The 20,270-nt window shown below is 40.1% G+C and overlaps 1 protein-coding gene across 1 annotated transcript in view; it reads left to right on the top strand.

The window, feature by feature from the left end:
• The first annotated feature begins 463 nt into the window (after window positions 1–463).
• The window catches only part of LG1H2orf73 (linkage group 1 C2orf73 homolog), a 36,942-nt gene continuing 17,135 nt past the window's right edge, over window positions 464–20,270 (top strand). The window contains exons 1-2 of the mRNA XM_005359174.2: window positions 464–590; window positions 14,872–15,079. Of these exons, the coding sequence (XP_005359231.1) occupies window positions 568–590; window positions 14,872–15,079 (231 nt within the window). The 5' untranslated portion in view covers window positions 464–567. The remainder of the gene's footprint in view (window positions 591–14,871; window positions 15,080–20,270) is intronic.

Raw genomic sequence — 20,270 nt, 5'->3', positions numbered from 1 at the left:
GCTCTGACAGGGCAGATGCACGCACCACAGGGAGCCTCATTTGCGGGGAGCGTTCCTTTGTTCTATTTTAAAGCTCGCCACAGGTCTGGCGACAGAGATTCTGTCATAAACCACGGTAAAGTGGCTGCCAAGCTTCCCTAGGGGAATCAGGACTTGCACAGCGCGCAGAAAGGCTCATGGAAAGCAGGTTTCCCAGGCGGCGGGAAGGCCTGGAAGCCATCCTTACTCACTCAAGACCAGCCGGGTCCCCGCTAGGCTGACTCTACAGGGCTCTAGGATTGGCTAGGTTCAGACTCCTCACCCAACCTGAGGCGGGAGATAGGAACTAGAGACTTGCGGGCTCTTTCCCTCCGGCTGGGGACCAGCCCCGCCCGACTGCGAACTCCCTGCAGAACGCAATTACTGCGCCTGCGCACAGTACCCAGTCCCTTGCAGCTTCTCCTGAGGCTGGGTCGCTTAGCAACACAGAGTCACAGTGGCCGCGCTCTGGAGCCCCTCTCTGAGCAAGGGTTGGTCAGTGTTCTCTCCAGACCTTCCTGGCCGCCAAGAGCCAGGCCGAAGGGGGCCATGGAGGGAGAGGAGAAGGAGCAGTAAGTCCCAGCCAGGGTTCGGCTTTCTGTTTCCCCTTCTGAAAACCATTTCCTTTCTTGCAAAATGTTAAGCGAGACCCAAGGAGGGGCTCAGCACCTATGATCCAGGCCACACACTTTATCCAAAAGGTTCCTCACGCTGCTTTCAGAAGTTGAGTGATTACAGTATTTTTTTTAATGCACCGTTTACTGAGCACATACTGTGTGCCAGGGACTTCAAGCACATCGCCTGGTAAGATTCTTGAGGCCATCTTGAAATAATCATTCCTTACACTCCACTTTTAACGCATAGACAAATTCTTTGGGCTTTGCTTTTGAAATTATCCACTCTACTCCTGTTCATCACTTCCTCTCTTTTCCTCACCAGCTTCTCAAGGATATGGGCATCACTCTGCTTCCCTACTCTCTCTGCAGACTTCTCAAGAGACAGCCTCAAAAAAAAAAAAAAAAGGTTTGGCTCAGGTCTCTGTGTGCCACCTTCAGAGATGCTGCCTTCTCTGAGAGGACTCTGCTCCCACATGCAGCAGCTCACTTGCGAATCTTCTCTGGTGATCCTTATAGTGACCCCCACACCCGGACAAGCATCCGCATCACCTAAGAATGTGCAGAAATGAAATCTCTTTGGGTCTCCTCACACCAAACACATTGAATCAGGAACTCCGGGACCCCATCAATCTCCTGCTTCACAAGGCCGTCGGGTGGTGACCTGTACCTTGGAGGTAGTACAGCCAGTAGAAGAGGTGTGATGCCAAGGATACCTGCTCCCAAAGTGGTGTTTGTGTCAGACCGGCGGCTCTTACTGTGGGCCAGCTAGAGAACTAATTGAAACAAGTCCCCAGACACAAGCCTCTGAGATTATAGGGTAAATTACACCTACAGAGCCCTGTATTTGACAAGGCCACCACTGATACCAGGGCTATTACTTCAGAGACCATGCTTCATGTCCTAAGGATGGGTACATTTCTGATACAGAGTTCTGACAGTTACAGTAGGCTCTGCTGGAATGTTCTTTCCTCAAATATCCACTTAGTTGTGCCCATTCCTCCCTTTCTTTTTTCAGTTACCCCCTTCACAATACAGTCCCCACCCTACCTAAATATGCAGTCTCTCTTCCTACATACATGCATGCCTCTTCTTCCTTACCATGTGACACAGCCTAACAGACGGTTTTATTTCTCATCTGCCGCCGCTAGATCGTAAGCCCTGTGAAGACAGGAATTTCACCTGTTTTCTTTCTGTGTATCCTCGGTGCCTCGTGCAGCACCCGGCAAGAAAAGACCTGCTGAATGATTTAGCTTTATTCTTCCTTTCTTCCTCTCAAATCCTTCACAATAGCTATTGTTCTTTGATATAAGTAAAGGAATGGAACCTTAGATATTAAATGGCAGAATTGGGATTCCAACCAAACCTAACTACTGTTTGATGTGTTTTGGGTATATTTGTTTTTGTTTTGTTTGCTATTGTTTGCATTGCTGGTATAGAACCTAGGATCTCGGGTTCATGAGTGTTTTGTTTGTATTTTCCTTGTACAAAGATGCTACTACAGAATCATGTATTTCACATTTATTTGCTATCTATAGTCATTCACACCCTGCAATGCAGTACTCAGTAAATGCGTATGCATGTAAGCCACCATCCATAGTTCTTCCCTTCAAGGATCTAATTCTAGTACAACTGTGTTGCTGGCTTACAACCAACAGATGGAGAAAACCCATGCCAAGGAGTTCACAGTGATAAATTAACTGGAAAGTCAAAAGTTTTAGATAAATCTGCATCTCTGGGAATGTACTAGAAACATCTTAGAAGATACTTTCCCTCAGCTTTTCTAAATCCTTTGCAGAGGCGTCTTCGTTATGAATCAAGGAACTGAAATCACGAAGACTCTGAATAGTGTTTTTATGTGGAGAAGAGAGAGGGTTAAAGGTGTACAGCTAAAACAAAGCCAGAATGGATAACAATTCTTGTGCATTCACCTGAAGTATGTAATCACTGAAACATAAACAGGGCACGCATCTGGGTGTCAGGCAGACAGTGATCAACCCAAATATTCCCCATTGCATGGGACTTACTGATTTGTAAGGGTATTTCTGGTTGGCGCTTGAAAACAAAGAACTAGGTGAATGCAATTTGAGTTACAGTAAAAGCCATGGAAAGATTGTACACGCCTAGAGAATCATGGGGAGGGAAATACAGGAAGTGTCTGGGGACGTAACTTTTCAGCTGCTCAGGAACTAGGAAAGAGCACTGGTAAGGAAGAGCATGAGCAGGTGCCATGAGGAGAAGAGAGAATGGAAAACAGGGGACGAAGATGCTTTGATGAGATTGAAGACATTAGCTGGTTCGCTAGCTATAATCAGGCCACCAGATTTTATTGTAAAATAAATCCATTTGAGGATTTTAATTGAAAAATGACACAACAGAAAGGATGGGCTGGCTTTGTTTTGAAGTAAGGTAGGGATATATTTTAAGAGTTGTGTTTAAGGCAAAGCAGAACTACCCATTTTTCACTGTAAATCTGGAATCATTGTTATTGTTGTTACTGTTGCTGATTTAATAATGCATAGTTGGTCTTTCTTGTTAGGCTTTCTTTGGACCACCAAATAATGTCATGGAGACTTCTTTTAATTATGAAAGCTTGGCCTTAACTTAGACTCGTTCTGAACTAGCTCCTATAGCTTATATTGACCCTCTTCTATTCATCTACATTTTGCACATGACTCTTTACCTCTCTTTTCAATACTGTGCAGCCAATTCCTTCCATGTCTTCCTGGCATATCCTGACACACCCAGATACATCATGAGTTCCTCTCTTTCCACAGAAATCACACCTATTCTCTCTCATGCAACATTTTCCCCCTTTTATTTAAATTAAAAGGAAAAGTTTTAGCTCTAACAAGTAAAAATATATACAATGATGAAGTAAGAATTACATTCATAATGTTCAGTCCATTTGTATTTGGTAAATTTGGAAAAAATACTCTATATTCTATCCTATCTTGGTGAGTCCAAAGTTGTGAATCTAAACCATTTTCTATTATAACTGGTATTACCAATCTAAAAATATATTTTTAGACATTAAAACGTTTTCTTAGATAAAACAACTTAAATCTTCATTTCTATAAGCCTTTATAAACTTTACATCTCTTGTGTAATTTTTTTGAATTTGGTAACAAAGAAGATGGCATAACTATCTAGTCTTCAACCCTCATCAAAGATCTGAGAAGGATAAAATATTACCTGAGTAAACAGGAAGTGCAGAGCAAACAAATTCTAAGACATTAGAAACAATAGATACTTCTGTATGCCTGGATAGTCATCAATGGTTTCTCTGCAATTCTGGGGCATCCATCTCTGACCTACCCACCTAGAATATCTGACAGACTTTTCTGATAAACAGGATTTTTGAAGGGCTTTCCTACTTTGTCTTGGCAAAGCTTGACAGTCATTTTCTTTTTTGTTCTGCTTATCCAATTTGAACAGAATACTGTTGGCAGTTGAGGTAAGGGTAGTTTCTTGCCCAGTGGCTATCTTTTGACACAAAAAAAGCAAATTCCATATGGAGTTATTTTGATGCCCATCATCTTCTCTGAAAGTAGATTGTTGCTGCTAAAAGCTCACATGGCTCATTGACATAAAACACCTTGTATTATTAAAACATCTTAAATGCCATATTATGTAGCTCTCTGAAGTGTTTGAAGACCACCTGTCTATCTAAAATATATCTCTGTCTGACCTTGAAAACATCCTAACGTGGCTACAAGTTTGATTATAATAGGTGACTAACTACTAACCTGTATTTCTTTATTATCCTAGATAGTTTGTAATAATAACTTTCAAGGCCTAGGAATTTACATTACATTGTTAAGTGATCTACATAGATACAATACCTTCAACAAAGTAGAAACACACATTGATTATGTTCTAACAAAAATGACCTTAAATTTGTATCAATATACAAAAATATCTTAAACAAGAGTAGAATATATATATAGTATAATAAGAATAATCTCAAATTTATATCAATATATAAAATCCATACCAATTGTAAAACATTTTAAAATATTTAAGGCTAATAATTGGGTTTTTTTTTTGGCAGGGGAGGGTTAAAATTTGATTCATTAATCTACTCTTTTATTCTATCATTTCTATATCCCCCTTTTTTCTTTTCACAAACAAGATCCCTGGATATAATCTCCCTTGTTCAGCTTATTTTCCCTGACCATTACCAATAAAAACTTGTAACCAACCCCAATAAACAATGACAAATATCTATAAACCACTGAATGACCAAAAACCATCCATCCACTTCTTGGGAATGTGGGTATCATGTTCTTAAAATAACTTCCTGCTATCTGTGGGGTAATGGCATCACTAGGGGACTCTGAGGAAATTGAAATAATGGCCAAGTCCTGGGAGAGCTAGCTATATACCCTTTGTTATCCAGTCCCTGTGTAATGGGAAAGTGTAGGGCTTACCTGAAGTCCTGGCTGGAGTAAGGCATGAAGCTGAAGCATCTCAATTAGTTACCTTGAAATTCTTCTTAGCAGTTTGCAGTCCAAAGGTGATCTTTGGGTAGTGTTTGTTAGCTTAGTGGTGCTGGCACAATCCAAGTGGAATCATTGATGTGGGGCCCCATCCTCCTTTGGAAAACTTCAAAGATGATTGTTAGAAATGATCATGGTTCACTGCAGAAAACTTAAACATTTTAAATATCACGTGCAGCAGATATCAAAGAGGTCAAAGGGCCACAATTTGTTAATTACATGCAGACTACATAAACTTAATTTCTAGTTATGTGATAGAGACTTAAACACCAAATCATGTACAAGAATTTAGATGAGGCCTTTTTCTAGAATTAGTACTCTCTATGACCATTAATATCATGACAGAAGTTTAATATGTATATATGTTTTATAAATTATGAGATAGTACTTATACCTTAAGAAAAGTGTTAAAGAGTCTAAATAAAACCAAAAGAGCATGATATTAGTGGCAATAGAATAGTCCCATAATTTTGGTTTTTCTTCTGTCCCATATCAGGTAACTCTTCTGAATGAGACAGAAATTTTGAATTTTACTTTAATAAGTATACTTGTGTTTAGAGAAGGAAAGAGCCACACTTCAACTCCAAAGCCAACTTTAATTTTTAGTTGGACTGGAACTCCAAAAGATCATTTGACTTATATGTCTGTAGAGAACAGCAGAAACAAATATTTGGAAAGATTTATAAAATTTTATCCTGTTGGCAATGTGATATACTGATAGGCCAATTTACTCTTTTTCTTGGGACATTCTTTCTAGATGATTCATCCTTTTGCTTTAGATGTCTCATTTGTCCATTGGTCTTTGGACTCCTTAGTTGCATGCATTCATTCTCCTAGAGAGACTAAAACAAAACACTGACCCAACCCTATATTTGGGGAGTTTCCTTTTTGGCAAGTTATATCTGATCAAATGAAAAACATTTGTTAGACTTGTAAGTTAATTTACATTGAACAGTCATTCTCCTTGATGAAGTATCGCCACTTCTAATCAAGAAGTCTCTCCTGTTAGAATCTATCAACTTTGATGGCATCCATATTTTCTCCCCCCCCCCAAAAAAAAACCTCTTCCCCAGTATATCACATCTTCTGGTTTCCATTCTGAGGTCAACAAATCTTTATTTTTTTTTTAAATTAATTTTTTTGAGCTATACATTTTTCTCTGTTCCCCTCCCTTCCTCTACCTGCCTTTCTACTCTCTCCCATGGTCCCCATGCTCCCAATTTACTTAGGAGATCTTGTCTTTTTCTACTTCCTATGTAGATTAGATCTATGTATGTCTCTCTTAGAGTCCTTATTGTCTAGGTTCACTAGGATTGAGAATTATAGGCTGGTTTTTTTTTGCTTTATATAATAAAGACACTTATGAGTGATTACATATGATATTTGTCTTTCTGGGTCTGGGTTACCTTACTCAATATGATGTTTTCTAGCTCCATGCATTTGCCCACAAATTTCAAGATGTCATTTTTTTCTGCTGTGTAGTAGTCCATTGTGTAAATTTACAAACATTTTTCTTAACCATTCTTTGGTCAAGGGTCATTTAGGTTGTAAACAGGTCCTGGCTGTGATAAACAATGCTGCTATGAACATAGTTGAGCACATAATCTTATGGTATGAATGAGCATTTTTTTGGTATATACCCAAAAGTGCTATTGCTGGGTCTTGAAAAAGTTCTTGCCTAATTTTCTGAGAAATCACCATGCTGATATTGAAAGGGGCTTTACCAGTTTGGACTCCCACCAGCAATACAGGAGTGTTCCCTTTACCCCACATCCATTCAACATAAGTTGTCATCGGTCTTTTTTACCTTGGCCATTTTTACAGGTGTAAGATGCAAACTCAGAGTGGTTTTGATTTGCATTTCTCTGATGGCTAAGGATGTTGAGCATTTCTTTAAATGTCTTTCAGCCATTTTAGATCCTTGATTGAGAGTTTGCTGCTTAGGTCTGTACACTATATTTTTATTGGATTATTTGTTCTTTTGGTGACCAGTTTCTTGAGTTCTTTGTATATTTTAGAGATCAGCCCTCTATCTGTTGTGGGGTTGGTGAAGATATCTTCCCGTTCTGTAGATTGCCATTTTATCCTGTTGACTATGTTTTTTGCTTTAAAAAAGATGTTTAATTTCAGAAGTTTCCATTTATCAATTTTTCTCTCACTGTCTGTGCTATTGTGGTTATATTTAGGAAGTAGTCTTTTGTGCCATGCTAATGTATTCTTCCCACTTTCTCTTCTATGATGGTCAGTGTGGCTGGATTTATTTTCAGGTCTTTGATCCATTTGAACTTGAGTTTTGTGCATGTTGATAGATATGGATCAATTTTCATTCTTCTCCATGTTGATATCCAGTTATGCCAGCACCACTTGTTGAACATGCTTTCTTTTTTCCATTTTGTATTTTTTGCTTTTTTATCAAAAATCAGGTGTTTGTAGGTGTGTGGATTAATATCTGTGTCTTTGATTTTGTTCCATTGGCCCTCCTATCTGTTCTTATGGCAATACCAGGCTGTTTTCAGTACTGTAGCTCTGTAGTAGAGTTTGAAGTCAGGATTGTGATGCCTCCAGAAGTTCCTTTATTGTACAGAATTGTTTTGGCTATCCTGGGTTTTTTGCTTTTCCATATTAGGTTGAGTACTGTTCTTTCAAGGTCTGTGAAGAATTTTGCTGGTATTTTGATGGGCATTGTATTGAATCTGTGGATTGTTTTTTGTAAGATTGCAATTTTTGCTATGTTAATTCTACATACCCAAGAGTATGGGAGGTCTTTCCATTTTCTTGTGTCTTCTTCAATCCCCCCTCCCCCCCAAAGATTTAAAGTTCTTGTCAAATAGGTCTTTCACTTGTTTGGTTAGAGTTACTCCGAGATATTTTATGCTATTTGTGGCTATTGTGAAGGGTGATGTTTCTCTGAGTTCTTTCTCAGCCCACTTATCATCTATGTATAAAAGGGCTACTGAATTTTTTTAGTTAATCTCGTGTCCTGCTACATTATTGAAAGTGTTTATAAGTCGTAGGAGCTCCTTGGTAGAATATTTGGAGTCACTTATGTAAACTATCATATCATCAGCAAATAGTACTTTTCTGATTTGCATCCCCTTGATTTCCTTTTGTTGTTTTATTACTCTAGCTAGAACCTCAAGAACTATATTGAATAGACCTGGAGAGAGAAAACAACCTTGTCTTGTTCCTGATTGCAGTGCGATCACTGTGAGTTTCTCTCCATTTAGTTTGATGTTGGCTATTGGCTTGCTGTATATTGCCTTTATTATGTTTAGGTATGTTCCTTGTATCACTGCTCTCTCCAAGACCTTTATCATGAAGGGATGTTGTATTTTGATGAAGGCTTTTTCAGCATCTAATGAGATGATGATGTGGTTTTTATTTTTCAGTTTGTTTATATGATGTATTACATTGACAGATTTTTGTATGTTGAACCACTCCTGCATCTTTGGGATGAAGCTGACTTGATCTTGGTGGATGAGCTTTCTGGTGTGTTCTTGAATTTGATTTGTCAGTATTTTATTTAGTATTTTGGCATCAATGTTCATGAGTGAGATTGGTCTATAATTCTCTTTCTTAGTAATTCTTTATGTGGTTTGGGTATCGGGGTAATTGTTGCCTAATAAAAAGAGTTTGGCAATGTACCTTTTGTTTCTATTGTGTGGAACAATTTGAGGAGTATTGGTATTAGTTCTTTGAAAATCTTACAGAATTCTGAGCTGAAACCATCTGGTCCTGGAATTTTTTTTTAGTTGGGAGACTTTTGATGACTGTTTCTATTTCTTTAGCAAATATAGGTCTATTTTACTTACTTATCTGGTCTTGATTTAATCCCCCCTCAGCAGTTAGTCTTCTTCTTTCCGTATCTACAACAACTCTTCTGCCATTTTTTCATCTTAGCTCTTCTGTCATTTTATTTTTATTCTTATTAGAGTAAGATGATATCTCAAAGTAGTTTTAATTGTCTAAGGGTGTTGAACTGTTTTTGGAAACGTTCCTTAGTCATTTGTATTCCATCTTTTGAAAATTGTTTACTTCCATGTCTTATTTTTATTAGGTTATTTATTTTCTTAATGTTTAGCTCTTTCAGTTTTTCAGTCTTCTAGATAGTAATCCGTTGTGAGATATGTAGCTTCTAAAGACTTTGCCCCATTCTGTTAGCTGTTTCTTCACTTGAATGATGATGTCCTTTGTTGAATAGAAGCATTTTTGTTTCATGCCCAGTTTGTCTATCCCTCTTCTGTTAAGAAAGTCCTTTCCTGTCCTGGTAAATTCAGACCTATTGCTTACTTTCTCTTCTATCAGATTCAGGCTACTAGGTCTTAAGTTATTGTACTTGATTCATTTGGAGGTGAGTTTTGTGCAGGGTGGGAGATAAGTATCTAGTTTTCTTCTATATGTTGCTATCCAATTTTACCAGCACAACTTTTTGATGGTGCTACCTTTTCTTTAGGGTGTAACTTTGGCCTCTTTGTGGACTTATTGTGTGGATTTATACTGGGGTCCTCAATCCTATTTCATTGATCATGTCTGTTTTTATAACAGTGATATGCTATTTTTGTTACTATAGTTCTATAGCATATGATACCTCCAGCAGTTCTTCTATTGCTTAGAATTGTTTTTACTGTTGTATGTGTGTATGTGTGTGTTTGTGCATCTGTGACTGTGTCTATATCTCTGTGTGTGTATGGTCATATAAATTTTAAGATTAATTTTTCAATTTCTCTGAAGAATTGTGTTGAAATTTTGATAGAGGTTGCATTTAACCTATAAATTGCTTTTGATATGGTAGCAATTTTTACACTATTAATCCTGCCAATCCATGAACATGGGATATCTTTCCATCTTCTTTAGTTTCTTTCTTCAATCTCTTCAATATCTTAAATACAACTCTCTTACTCCCTTAGATTTGTTCATATGTATTATTCTATACACATGCACACACTGTAAGTGATTAGAATTGCTTCTCAGTGCATACTGAGAAAGAAATACTTAGGGTCTTTCTTGTATAGGATCAGATCTTCAAATAAGCCTACTTTGACTTCTTTCTTTCACATCACCCTCCTTCACATGTATTATTGCTCTAGCTAAGACTTCAAGCCCTATGCTCAACAGGGATGATGAGATGTCATCCTTGTCATGTGCTTGATGTTAGTGGCAATGCTTTGTGTTTATCTCTAACTTGATGTTGGGTGGCTTGTTCCCTTTAATAAGTTGAGATATATCCTCTATATCCATAGATTCTCCAAAACTTTGGTCATGAAGGGACTTGAATGTTGTCAAAGACCTTTTCTAAGTCCAATAAGGTGATCATGTGGTTTTTGTCCTTAGGTCATTTTATGTGGTAGATTACATGTATTTGTTTATTTTTATTTTTTACTTTTTTTTTAAAAAAAAGGTCTTACTATGTATTTCTAGTTGGCTTTTAACTCACTATGAAGACTAGACTGCTCTCAAACTCAGAGACCTGCCTACCTCTGCCTTCCTAAAATCATGTGCTGCCATGCCTGGCTCATATTATATTTATTGATTTATGCATTTGAACCACACCTCCATCTCTGGAATGAAGCCAACTTGATCATGGTAGATAATCTTTTTGATGTGCTTTTGAATTCTGTTGCAAAAATATTTTATTGAGAATTTTTATTTTTGTGTCTGTGTTCATCAGATTGGCCTATAATTTCTTTCTTTTTTTGTTAAATCTTTGTCTGCTCTTTTTGTCTTTTTGTGTAAGAGCAATGTCGGCTTAAAAATAGAATTTAGAATTGTTCTTTCCTTTTCTATTTTACAGAATAATTTAGGGGGTGTTAGTGTCAGCTCAAGAAGTTCTGGTGGACTTTTGAGCTATATGCAGATATTACTGGGTTTTGTTATTAGGGGGGAATCTATATTACTGCTTTTATCTCATTGGTTGTTATGGGTCTATTTAAATTATTTGCTCCATTTTATTTAACTTTGGTAGGTCACATATGTCTAGACTTCATCTATTTCTTTTAGATTTTCATGTTTAGTGGCATATAGGTTTTTAAAGCATGTCTTTATGATTATTTGAATTTCCTTTATCAGTTGCAATGTTTATAGTCTCCTTGTCATATGTTAGTATAGTTATGCCTGCTCGTACTCAGTTTCATTTGCTAGGATTGCCCTTTGCCAAGCTTTTACCATAAAGTGGTGTCTTAAGGTTTCTATTGCTATGAAGAGACACCATGATTGTGGCAGCTTTTAGAACAGAAAACATTTAATTGAGGTGGCTCACTTACAGTTTCAGAGGTTCTGTTTATTATCGTCATGGTGGGGAGCATGGCAGTGTGCAGACAGGTGTGGTGCTGGCTTCCTCTTGATCAGAAGGCAACAGAAAATGGTCTCAAGGTCACAATGAGCAAACTTCAGCAAAAGAAACTCAAAGCCTGCCACCACAGTGATACACTTCCTCCAACAAGGTCACACCTACTCCAATAAGGCCACACCTCCTAACAGTGCCACTCCTTCGACTTTATGGGGACCAATTACATTCAAACTACCATAGGTGAGATGTGCTTTTTAGAGGCAAAAAAGATGGACCCTGTTTTTTGTTTTGTTTTGTTTTGTTTTTTTTAATTTTTCTAGACAGGGTTTCTCTGTAGCTTTGTTGGTTCTTGTCCTGGAACTAGTTCTTGTAGACCAGGCTGGCCTCGAACTCACAGAGATCCGCCTGCCTCTGCCTCCCGAGTGCTGGGATTAAAGGCGTGCTCCACCACCGCCCGGCTTGGACCCTGTTTTTTAATCTAGTCTGTTAGTCTGTATTTTTGGGAGGGGGGTGGTAGATTAAATATGACTGGTAATTTTTCTGGGTATTATACTCTGGGATGGCATCTGTAGTCCTTCAGGACGTATAGCACATTAGTCTAGGGTCCGTTTGGCTTTGGAAGTCTCTACTGAAAAGTCCATTGTTATTCTAGTGCCAATGCTTTTATCAGCAAGTGCCTTTCCTCTCTTGCCACTTTAATGCACTTTCTTTGTCTTGTGTATTTGGTGTTTTATTATGTGACACAAAGGCTTTCTTTCTTGGTCCTGTCTAGTTGGTGTTCTTTATCCCTCTTTTACCTTAATAAGCATCTTTTTTTTTCATAAAGTTAGTAACTTTTTCATGATTTTGTTGAAATGTTTTCTGTGCCTCTGTACTGAGACTTTTCTCATTCTTCTACACCCACAGTTCTCTACTTGTGGGTTTCAAGTCTCTGGGAGGGAGCAGTGTCAAATGCCTCTTTCAAGGGGTTGCCTAAGACCATTGGAAAACACAGATATTTACATTACAATTCATAACAATAGCAACATCACAGTTATGAAGTAGCAATGAAAATAATTTTAAGGTTGGGGATCGCTACAGCATAAGGGACTGTCTTAAAGGGTCGCAGCATAAGAAGGTTGAGAATCACCTATTATTCGTACCTTTGCCTTTTTATAGAGTGACCCAGAGATTCTGCATGTTGGGCTCAACATTTTTTTAGACTGAATGTGTTCCTCTACCGTGTCTTCAAGATCTGATATTCTCTCTTCCATGTGGTCCATAAGTTAAGCTTAACTCTGAGTTTTTTGTTTGACTTCTTGAGTTTTTCATGTCGTTTTATTTAAGCTTATTATTCTCTTTTCATATCTTGAATTGTTTTCATGATTATTCAAGATGTTTGTGCTTCCTAGACTTCATTCAGGCATTTACTCACATGTTCTTTGAGTTCCTTGGACATATTTATAATTGCAATTTTGAAATTATTACCTTGTGCACCAGCCAAGTTGATTTTCTTGGGGATCATTGTGCTATGGGTTCTAATCTCTAGAAGAGACATATCATCTTGGTTTTTCCATGTTGTTTGTATGTTTGCAATAGGAGTGAGGTATCTGGAATTTAGTCACTGCTGGTATTTCTTGATATGGATATGTGGTCACTCTTGAGTGGGTATTTGAATCTTTGTTTGTTGTTACCCCAGTTTGTCAGGTTGTGCACCAACTCAATGTTTCTTGGTGTTCAGTCTTGGGACCCTGTGTGTTCATGTACAAATGGAGTGTCAGAAGTGACCTCAATTCAATTAGGCATAGGCACAACTTCTCAGCCTAGGAGAAGTTTAAAAGACTCTTGCTGCTGATCTGTGGGTGTCTATGGAGGGATTATAGGGTTTTTCAAGTGGCCCTTGAATGTCAGAGGATGGAGTCACAATGAAAGTGGAGGTGCTCCATGGGGACAGAGCACAGAATGCCACACCATCCTCAGATAGAGGTGGGTGAGGTTGAATCCAGCCAAAGTCCTAAGCACACTTGGCCTACACTGAGGGCGTTCTCTTTCTCCTCAAATATCCTCCTGCTCCCGTAGCCCCCAAATGCAGCTGCTTGCAGACTTATCTCTAGCTCAGTTTGATTTCCTTCTCCTCTTATGCATCTTCCTTATGTTTCCAAGATTTAAGCTTGTCTCCCTCTCATTTTTCATCCAGACTCTAATGGTCCTTGAACTTTAAAGAGTTTTTCTCCCATGGTCTATGAAATATTTTAAGTATATCTTTAATATTTTTCTTGCAAAATTTTTTTGAGATGGTAGCTTTAGCTGGCCTGGATCTTGTTGGTTGTGTAGACCAGGCTGGCCTTGAACTCACAGAGATCCACCTCTCTCTGCCTGTGCTGGAATAACAAGTATGTGCTACCTCATCTAGTCTAAAAGTATCAGAAGCAAAGAATACTGAGATTGAAATGATTGTTTCACCTGCACAGAGGTATTTTCTCAAAAGTAGAAAGACATTTGGTGATATGTTTTCCAAATGTGCTTTTAAAATTAAGTCCAGATGCTTGAACTATCTAAGTATAAACCATGAAAGGCAGCTCTTAACATAGAAACTTTTTAGTTTCATCTATCTATCTATCTATCTATCTATCTATCTATCTATCTATCTATCTGTCATCCAGCTATCTATCTCTCAATCATATCTCTCAATCTATCATCTACCTATCATCTATCAAACATCTATCTATCTCTCAGTCATCTATCAATCTATATTCTACCATCCATCATCTATCTAACTATCAATTGTCTGTCTGTCTGTCTTCTGTGTGTTGTATATACATGTCAGGGTGGGCTAAAGGTGCCAATGTTGGATTGGAAGTCAGAGGAGGATGCTGGTGCTCATTCTACCGTTCTCTGCCTTATCGCTTGAGAAAATTCTCTCACTGAACCTGGATATAGCGTGACTGCCAGCAAGCCCCATGATCCTCCCACCTCTATCTTCCACAGCCTGAGGGCTGCAGAAGCTTGCATACTCTTTTTACATGCGTGCTGAGACTTGAACTCAGGTACGTGTAAGGCAAGTGCTCCCACCTGCTCCTGCCCCTTCAGCTGTCACCCCAGTTCAATAATAAAGCTTTTAAGGGTGTGTTCAGATTAGCATGACACCTATCCCATGCATGGATACTCCAAACACGACCTATAGCACAATCAAGTCAGTACTCTACTCGGAGAAAAGGAGAGTTTGCTCACTATGCTAGTATGCCCTGGTGAATAATCACTATTAACTAGATCCCTCTATTCCCTACATGATTTAGAGTGAGAAGATACTCCCATGTCAAATTTTAATAGCATAGCCTAGCAAAACCATTGCTAAAATCTAAATTGTCTTTACTAATGCTTGAAATATACTTAGATTTTTATCTTTTAATTGTTTGCAACTAATGAGATGCTTATTGTGATAAATAATTTACTACTCAATCATGTTTTTCAGACAGCATAAACTAGAAGATGCTGGTATAGCAGGCATAACTGAAAAAAAAGAAGAAATCAAACCTGAAAAAAGTCCTGGAAAAAGCACACAACACTCAAAACCATGTGTGGACAGAAGACGTGTCAATTACGCCAAGTTCATTCACACAAATGCAAGGACGTACAACGAGCCAGTTCCCTACATTGACAGCAAAGGGCCGGCGAAGCAGGTTGGACAGACGTTTGCTGTGTGCAGATAGGGTTAGACTCGAAAGCTGCTATGCGGGACAGTTTGATCCCCGTCTGTTTGAAGGACATGACGCATGGCAGCATAGTGCTGCTGTAACCAGTGGTTAAAGCAGCAGCCTGGAGCGCTTCCGACAGAGATTATTTGTGTATCTGGGAAGACTCCAACCAGTCACGTTCCGAGAGCTTCACACTGTAGCACGCAGTGCTCCTTGAGCGCTGCTGAGAAGCGTTCTGTAGGGTCGTGTTTGTGACGTGTGCTAACAGCACTCCCGTGCTCTTCGGAAATTCAGGCGTCCTACAAGAGTGCCTTCCACTTATTGGATGCACACGTTAGCTGACAGACATTCGTGCTTCTAATTGTGTAATCACCATCCTGTAATCATGTCTTCTCCATGTGTACCTATATGGGCTTTTTTCAACTTTGTGGTGTCACAAAGTAAATATTTTAGAAAAAATAATTGCTAGGAATAAGCTCAATTTTATGTAAAGTATATTCCTTAATCTGTACAACAACTTCTAAGAGACATTATTGAAAACGTTTTACAGATGATCCTCCAGTGTGGTTACAAACCCAGCAGCATTCTTTGTGGCCCAGGACTACTGGCCAAGCCAAGCGCCTCCCACTCTATATACCCTAGGTACATTTTTTTTTTTTACTTTTTTTTTTTTTTTTTTTTTTTTTTTCGAGACAGGGTTTCTCTGTGGTTTTGGAGCCTGTCCTGGAACTGGCTCTTGAAGACCAGACTGGTCTCGAACTCACAGAGATCCGCCTGCCTCTGCCTCCCGAGTGCTGGGATTAAAGGCGTGCGCCACCACCGCCCGGCTGGTACATTATTTTTTAAGTCGGGGTTGTTGAAGGGTAGTTTGTTGTATTTGTCTCCTATTGTTGTGGTTATCCATTACAAGCCTCAATACCAGCTTTAAGCCACGCGGATCTACTTCCAGGCTGTCCTGAGTTTGGAAGTCCCAAGTCAGCCGGTCTCACTGACTCCTTGTAGGGCTCCGAAGGGAGACTCTGTTCCTTGCCTTCCCCAGCTTTTATACCTCGGCTCACTGCACTTGCCTCTTCAGAGCATCATAGCCAAGCCTGTCCTCCTGACGGCTATCCCACCTTCGTCTTTGGAGGACCTGTGGGATAACCGTGGCTCACCCAATACTCCAGAGTAGTCCCTCACCTCAAAACTTCTGCTGGCAACGAGTGCCGTTTGCAGCGCGAGGCAACCACTCACAAGTTCAGAGATTCAAGCAGGAATGGATTTGGCTGATCAGAGGAACGCTTTTCTGATCACGTGCTTACACTGTAGCTCTCATGCACTCTAATGTGGAAGACATGTTACCCCTCATGTACAGTTTGTGGCTTTAAAAAAGATCATCCCAGAAAAAAAAAAAGCAGTTCCAGTTTGTCCACACACTCCGTTCTCGCTCGTCCACCCTCTCTCTGCCACTCTGTTCTTTCCGACTCTGGGCAAATAAGCTCCGACCTCCTTATCTGTAGAGCAAAGATAGCAATTGTGTCTTCTAGTAGGAGGCTGCTTGTTTGTTTTCCTGGCCGCCCAGACTCCTGAAATAATCACACAGAAACTGTATTATTTAAATCACTGATTGGCCAATCACTTAAGCGTATTGCTAGCTAATTCTTACATCTAATATTAACCCATTTCCAGTATTTTATATTTTATCACGAGGTTTGTGGCCTACCTGCAAACATGTCTGTCTCTGGCAGTGGCTCCATGGCTTCTCCCTCTCTCTACCTCCTTTTTCCCAGCATACAGTTTAGTTTTCCCTACCTAGCTCTACTCTTTTGCCCTATCACAGGCCAAGACAGTTTCTTTATTAACCAATACAGAGGGGACTCCCACATCAATCTCTCAGAGGGATTTTGTGAGGATTTGTTGTGAAATGACACACAGACACACATCTTCTGGCCCTGGACAGGGAACCCGTGACAAACCGAAGTGCAGACACCACCAAGGTCTCACTTAGAGAACCAATGCGTTTTACTGGGGTTGCTTCCAGGAGTGTAGGTGACGGGTTATTTCCTGGAGCAGAAATGACCCAAAGGCAGCTTCGTCTGCAGGGTCCACCCCAGTATGGCTCACAGTTCCCAAAGCCGGGAAACTGGAGCACAGTGTGTAGCCTGCAGGCAGCTTAGCAGATTGGAGAGAGGCCTGTCCGGGTTACTCTGCTCTAACCCTCTTCCAGGCAGTTCGGCTGGTTTCTGCTTCCTCCAGGCTACTGGTCTGGTCTGAGTATTTTTTTTTCCAACTCAGTTTCCTTCCTTCTGAGAGGGACTCTTAGCTGTCTTCATTACTTATTCTTGGTGTATTACTTACGCTAGGGAGGGACTAGTCAGTGCTGTCAGTTTCAGAGACTTTCTGAAGCCATTTTTTTAATTTATTTATTTATTAAGGATTTCTGCCTCCTCTCCACCACCGCCTCCCATTTCCCTCCCCCTCCCCTGATCAAGTCCCTCTCCCTCATCAGCTTGAAGAGCAATCAGGGTTCCCTGACCTGTGGGAAGTCCAAGGAACCCCCACCTCCATCCAGGTTTAGTAAGTTGAGCATCCAAACTGCCTAGGCTCCCCCAAAGCCAGTATGTGCAGTAGGATCAAAAACCCATTGCCATTGTTCTTGAGTTCTCAGTAGTCTTCATTGTCCGCTATGTAAGTCCGGTTTTATCCCATGCTTTTTCAGACCCAGGCTAGCTGGTCTTGGTGAATTCCCGAAAGATCATCGAAGCCATTTTGAGTTACTTATCTTCCCATTTAAAGAGCTTCCTATAGGATGGAATGTTTGAATCTGTGTGGAAACTACTACACAACAGTTAAAGTCGATACTTTGGTTAACCCCCTTTCTAGATGCTGGGGATTCAGCAGTGAGCCAAATAAATAGGGGAAACGCCCTGACCTTGGGCTGCTTATACCCTAATGGAGGAATGAGCCATAGTAAATTAAGTAGGATGCTGGCTGGCCTGGGCTGGCAAGAGATACAGAAGGCCTGCTGGCGGGAGAATTGCAATTGTGTTTCTCTTTTAATTTTATTACTCTGTGTGTGTGTGTGTGTGTGTGTGTGTGTGTGTGTGTGTGTGTGTGTGTGTTACAAGAGTCTATTTTCTTCTTCCATTGAGTCCTATGGGAGCAACCTCAGGTCGTCAGACTTAGTGGCAGGCGCCTTTCCTGCTCAGCCATCTTGTTGACCCAGAGCTGTGTTTTTAAATGGGTGATCAGAAAAAGTCTCAAGAAGGTTTTTAGTGAGGAAATGGCCACCATATAGACCATCCATGATACACAAAGGAAGCCTGGACTAAGCAATTGTTCTTGGGGGCAGAGTCTGATCTGCACAATCCCGGGACTGCAGGGCCGACTGTATCCTACCGACAGCTGCGTTCTGTCGTAGGAGCCCTAGCAGTGTGGAGTGGCAGAAGTTCATCGTCTCGGCTGCTGAGTGAGAATACTGCACTTTCCCATGTGTGTGTTTTCCAGCAGGCCATTTGTGGAGGGAAGTGTGCCGTCTGAGTGGTCTCAGACCCCTCACCTTGTTCCACGTCTTCTTCCTCTCTGGCTAGGTGGAGTTCTGCTCCTACATCATATGTAATGGAAACTGTCTGGGGGACCCTCCATACTGAGGCCATCTACTGTCCCTATGTTAGCAGGGACTGAGTGCTAGCTCAGCGTTGAATCTAACTCACCCCCAACACACACACACACACACACACACACACACACACAGTGCAGACACCAGGGGAACAAAGCTGGGTCAGAAAATAGAAAGAAAAAGAGAAGCTTAAAAAACAAATCTCAAATAATTTATTCTAGCCTGCAGGTACTGTGGAGAACCCCACAGATGTTAGGTTGGGCTATCAGCACAGCTACTGGTAAGAACCGGGCAAAGCGAGTCTGAAATGGAGCCAATCATAGAGGGGGGGCGGGGGCGGCATCACAGGTACAGAGGGATTGGCTACACAGGGAAGGGATGTTCATGTTTCAAAACAAAAACAAGAGCAACAATGAACTTGCGAATGCCCCAATTTCCAAGAACTTAAAGAAGACTCATTTTACTTCACAAGTATGTAAACTTCGTTCTTCACTCAAGATGACATTTCTTTTAAAATGTAGTGCAATTAAAATATAGTAATGCTGACTTTAAAATAAAATTAAGCTGCCTGAATATTTTAACTGCTATCTAATGGTATGGTAGAACACTTAGATCTCAGCACCGACTGCTTGATTATATGTTTGGCTGGTTAGTTTGGTAGGACCCTGATGTAGGGTAGTGTCTCCCTATGTAGATAGCCCAAAGTGTTGAACCTGAAATCCTCCTGCCTCAGACTCCTGAGTGCTGCAGCTGTGTGTTACCACACCTGGCACTTAGTTTTATTGGTTTATATGTGTGCGTGTGTAATTTCTACCTAAAGACATAAAATTATGGGTGCTAGGAGGAGGGAAACTGGTTTGCTGCTGCTGTTTGTTTTGCTTTTTCTTTAAAGCTAGTCTAACAACGGGAAAACTCTATTTTTAATTTCTATTTTAAACATTGGCACTTTCAGGCAGACTGCCCTGGCTTGCTGTTCCCCAAAGTGTAGTTTTCAGAACACTAGTTCTTGCTTGAAAAGAAAAATACTTTTCCAAAGTGAAGTCAAAGGTTTATTTTTAATACCCTTTTTAGAGAGTCATAGTTCTCACTAGCAAATAAAAGTTCTGAGAAATCCTGTGATAAGCATGTTTGAATCTTCTTGAAAATGTTCACCCTTTCCCAGATAGTTTTATCTACGGGAACTCCTTCTGTGTAACGCCTATCAATAAACACATCAGAGAACTGGCGTTCCACAGAACACAACTTAGAAGCGACTGTTACAGGAGACATTAAGAGTTGCTTTTAAAAAGCTGTTTTCCCACCTCCCTGGTATCTGCTGTTTGAGAAGATTGTGACTCCTATGACCTTGGCTGCCTAGTGTTTGTGATAAAACTTATATTTTTTTAAAGACACAGAGTTCTATAATTAAATTCCATGGTCTCTGTAAAGTTTTGTCAGAAATCCATATCCTTAAGAATTCCCAGAATGTGAAGGTGGTGGTGGTAGTGATGGTGGTGGTAGTGATGGTGGTGGTGGTGGTGATGGCAGTGGTGGCAATGGTGGCTGCAGTGGTGGTAATGGTGGTGGTGGTGGTGGTGG

Source organism: Microtus ochrogaster, linkage group LG1, assembly GCF_000317375.1.
Source record: "Microtus ochrogaster isolate Prairie Vole_2 linkage group LG1, MicOch1.0, whole genome shotgun sequence".
In the NCBI taxonomy this organism is placed as follows: Eukaryota; Metazoa; Chordata; class Mammalia; order Rodentia; family Cricetidae; genus Microtus; species Microtus ochrogaster.
Note: the sequence above shows the minus strand (reverse complement) of the source record. Positions and strands in the feature narration are given on the sequence as shown.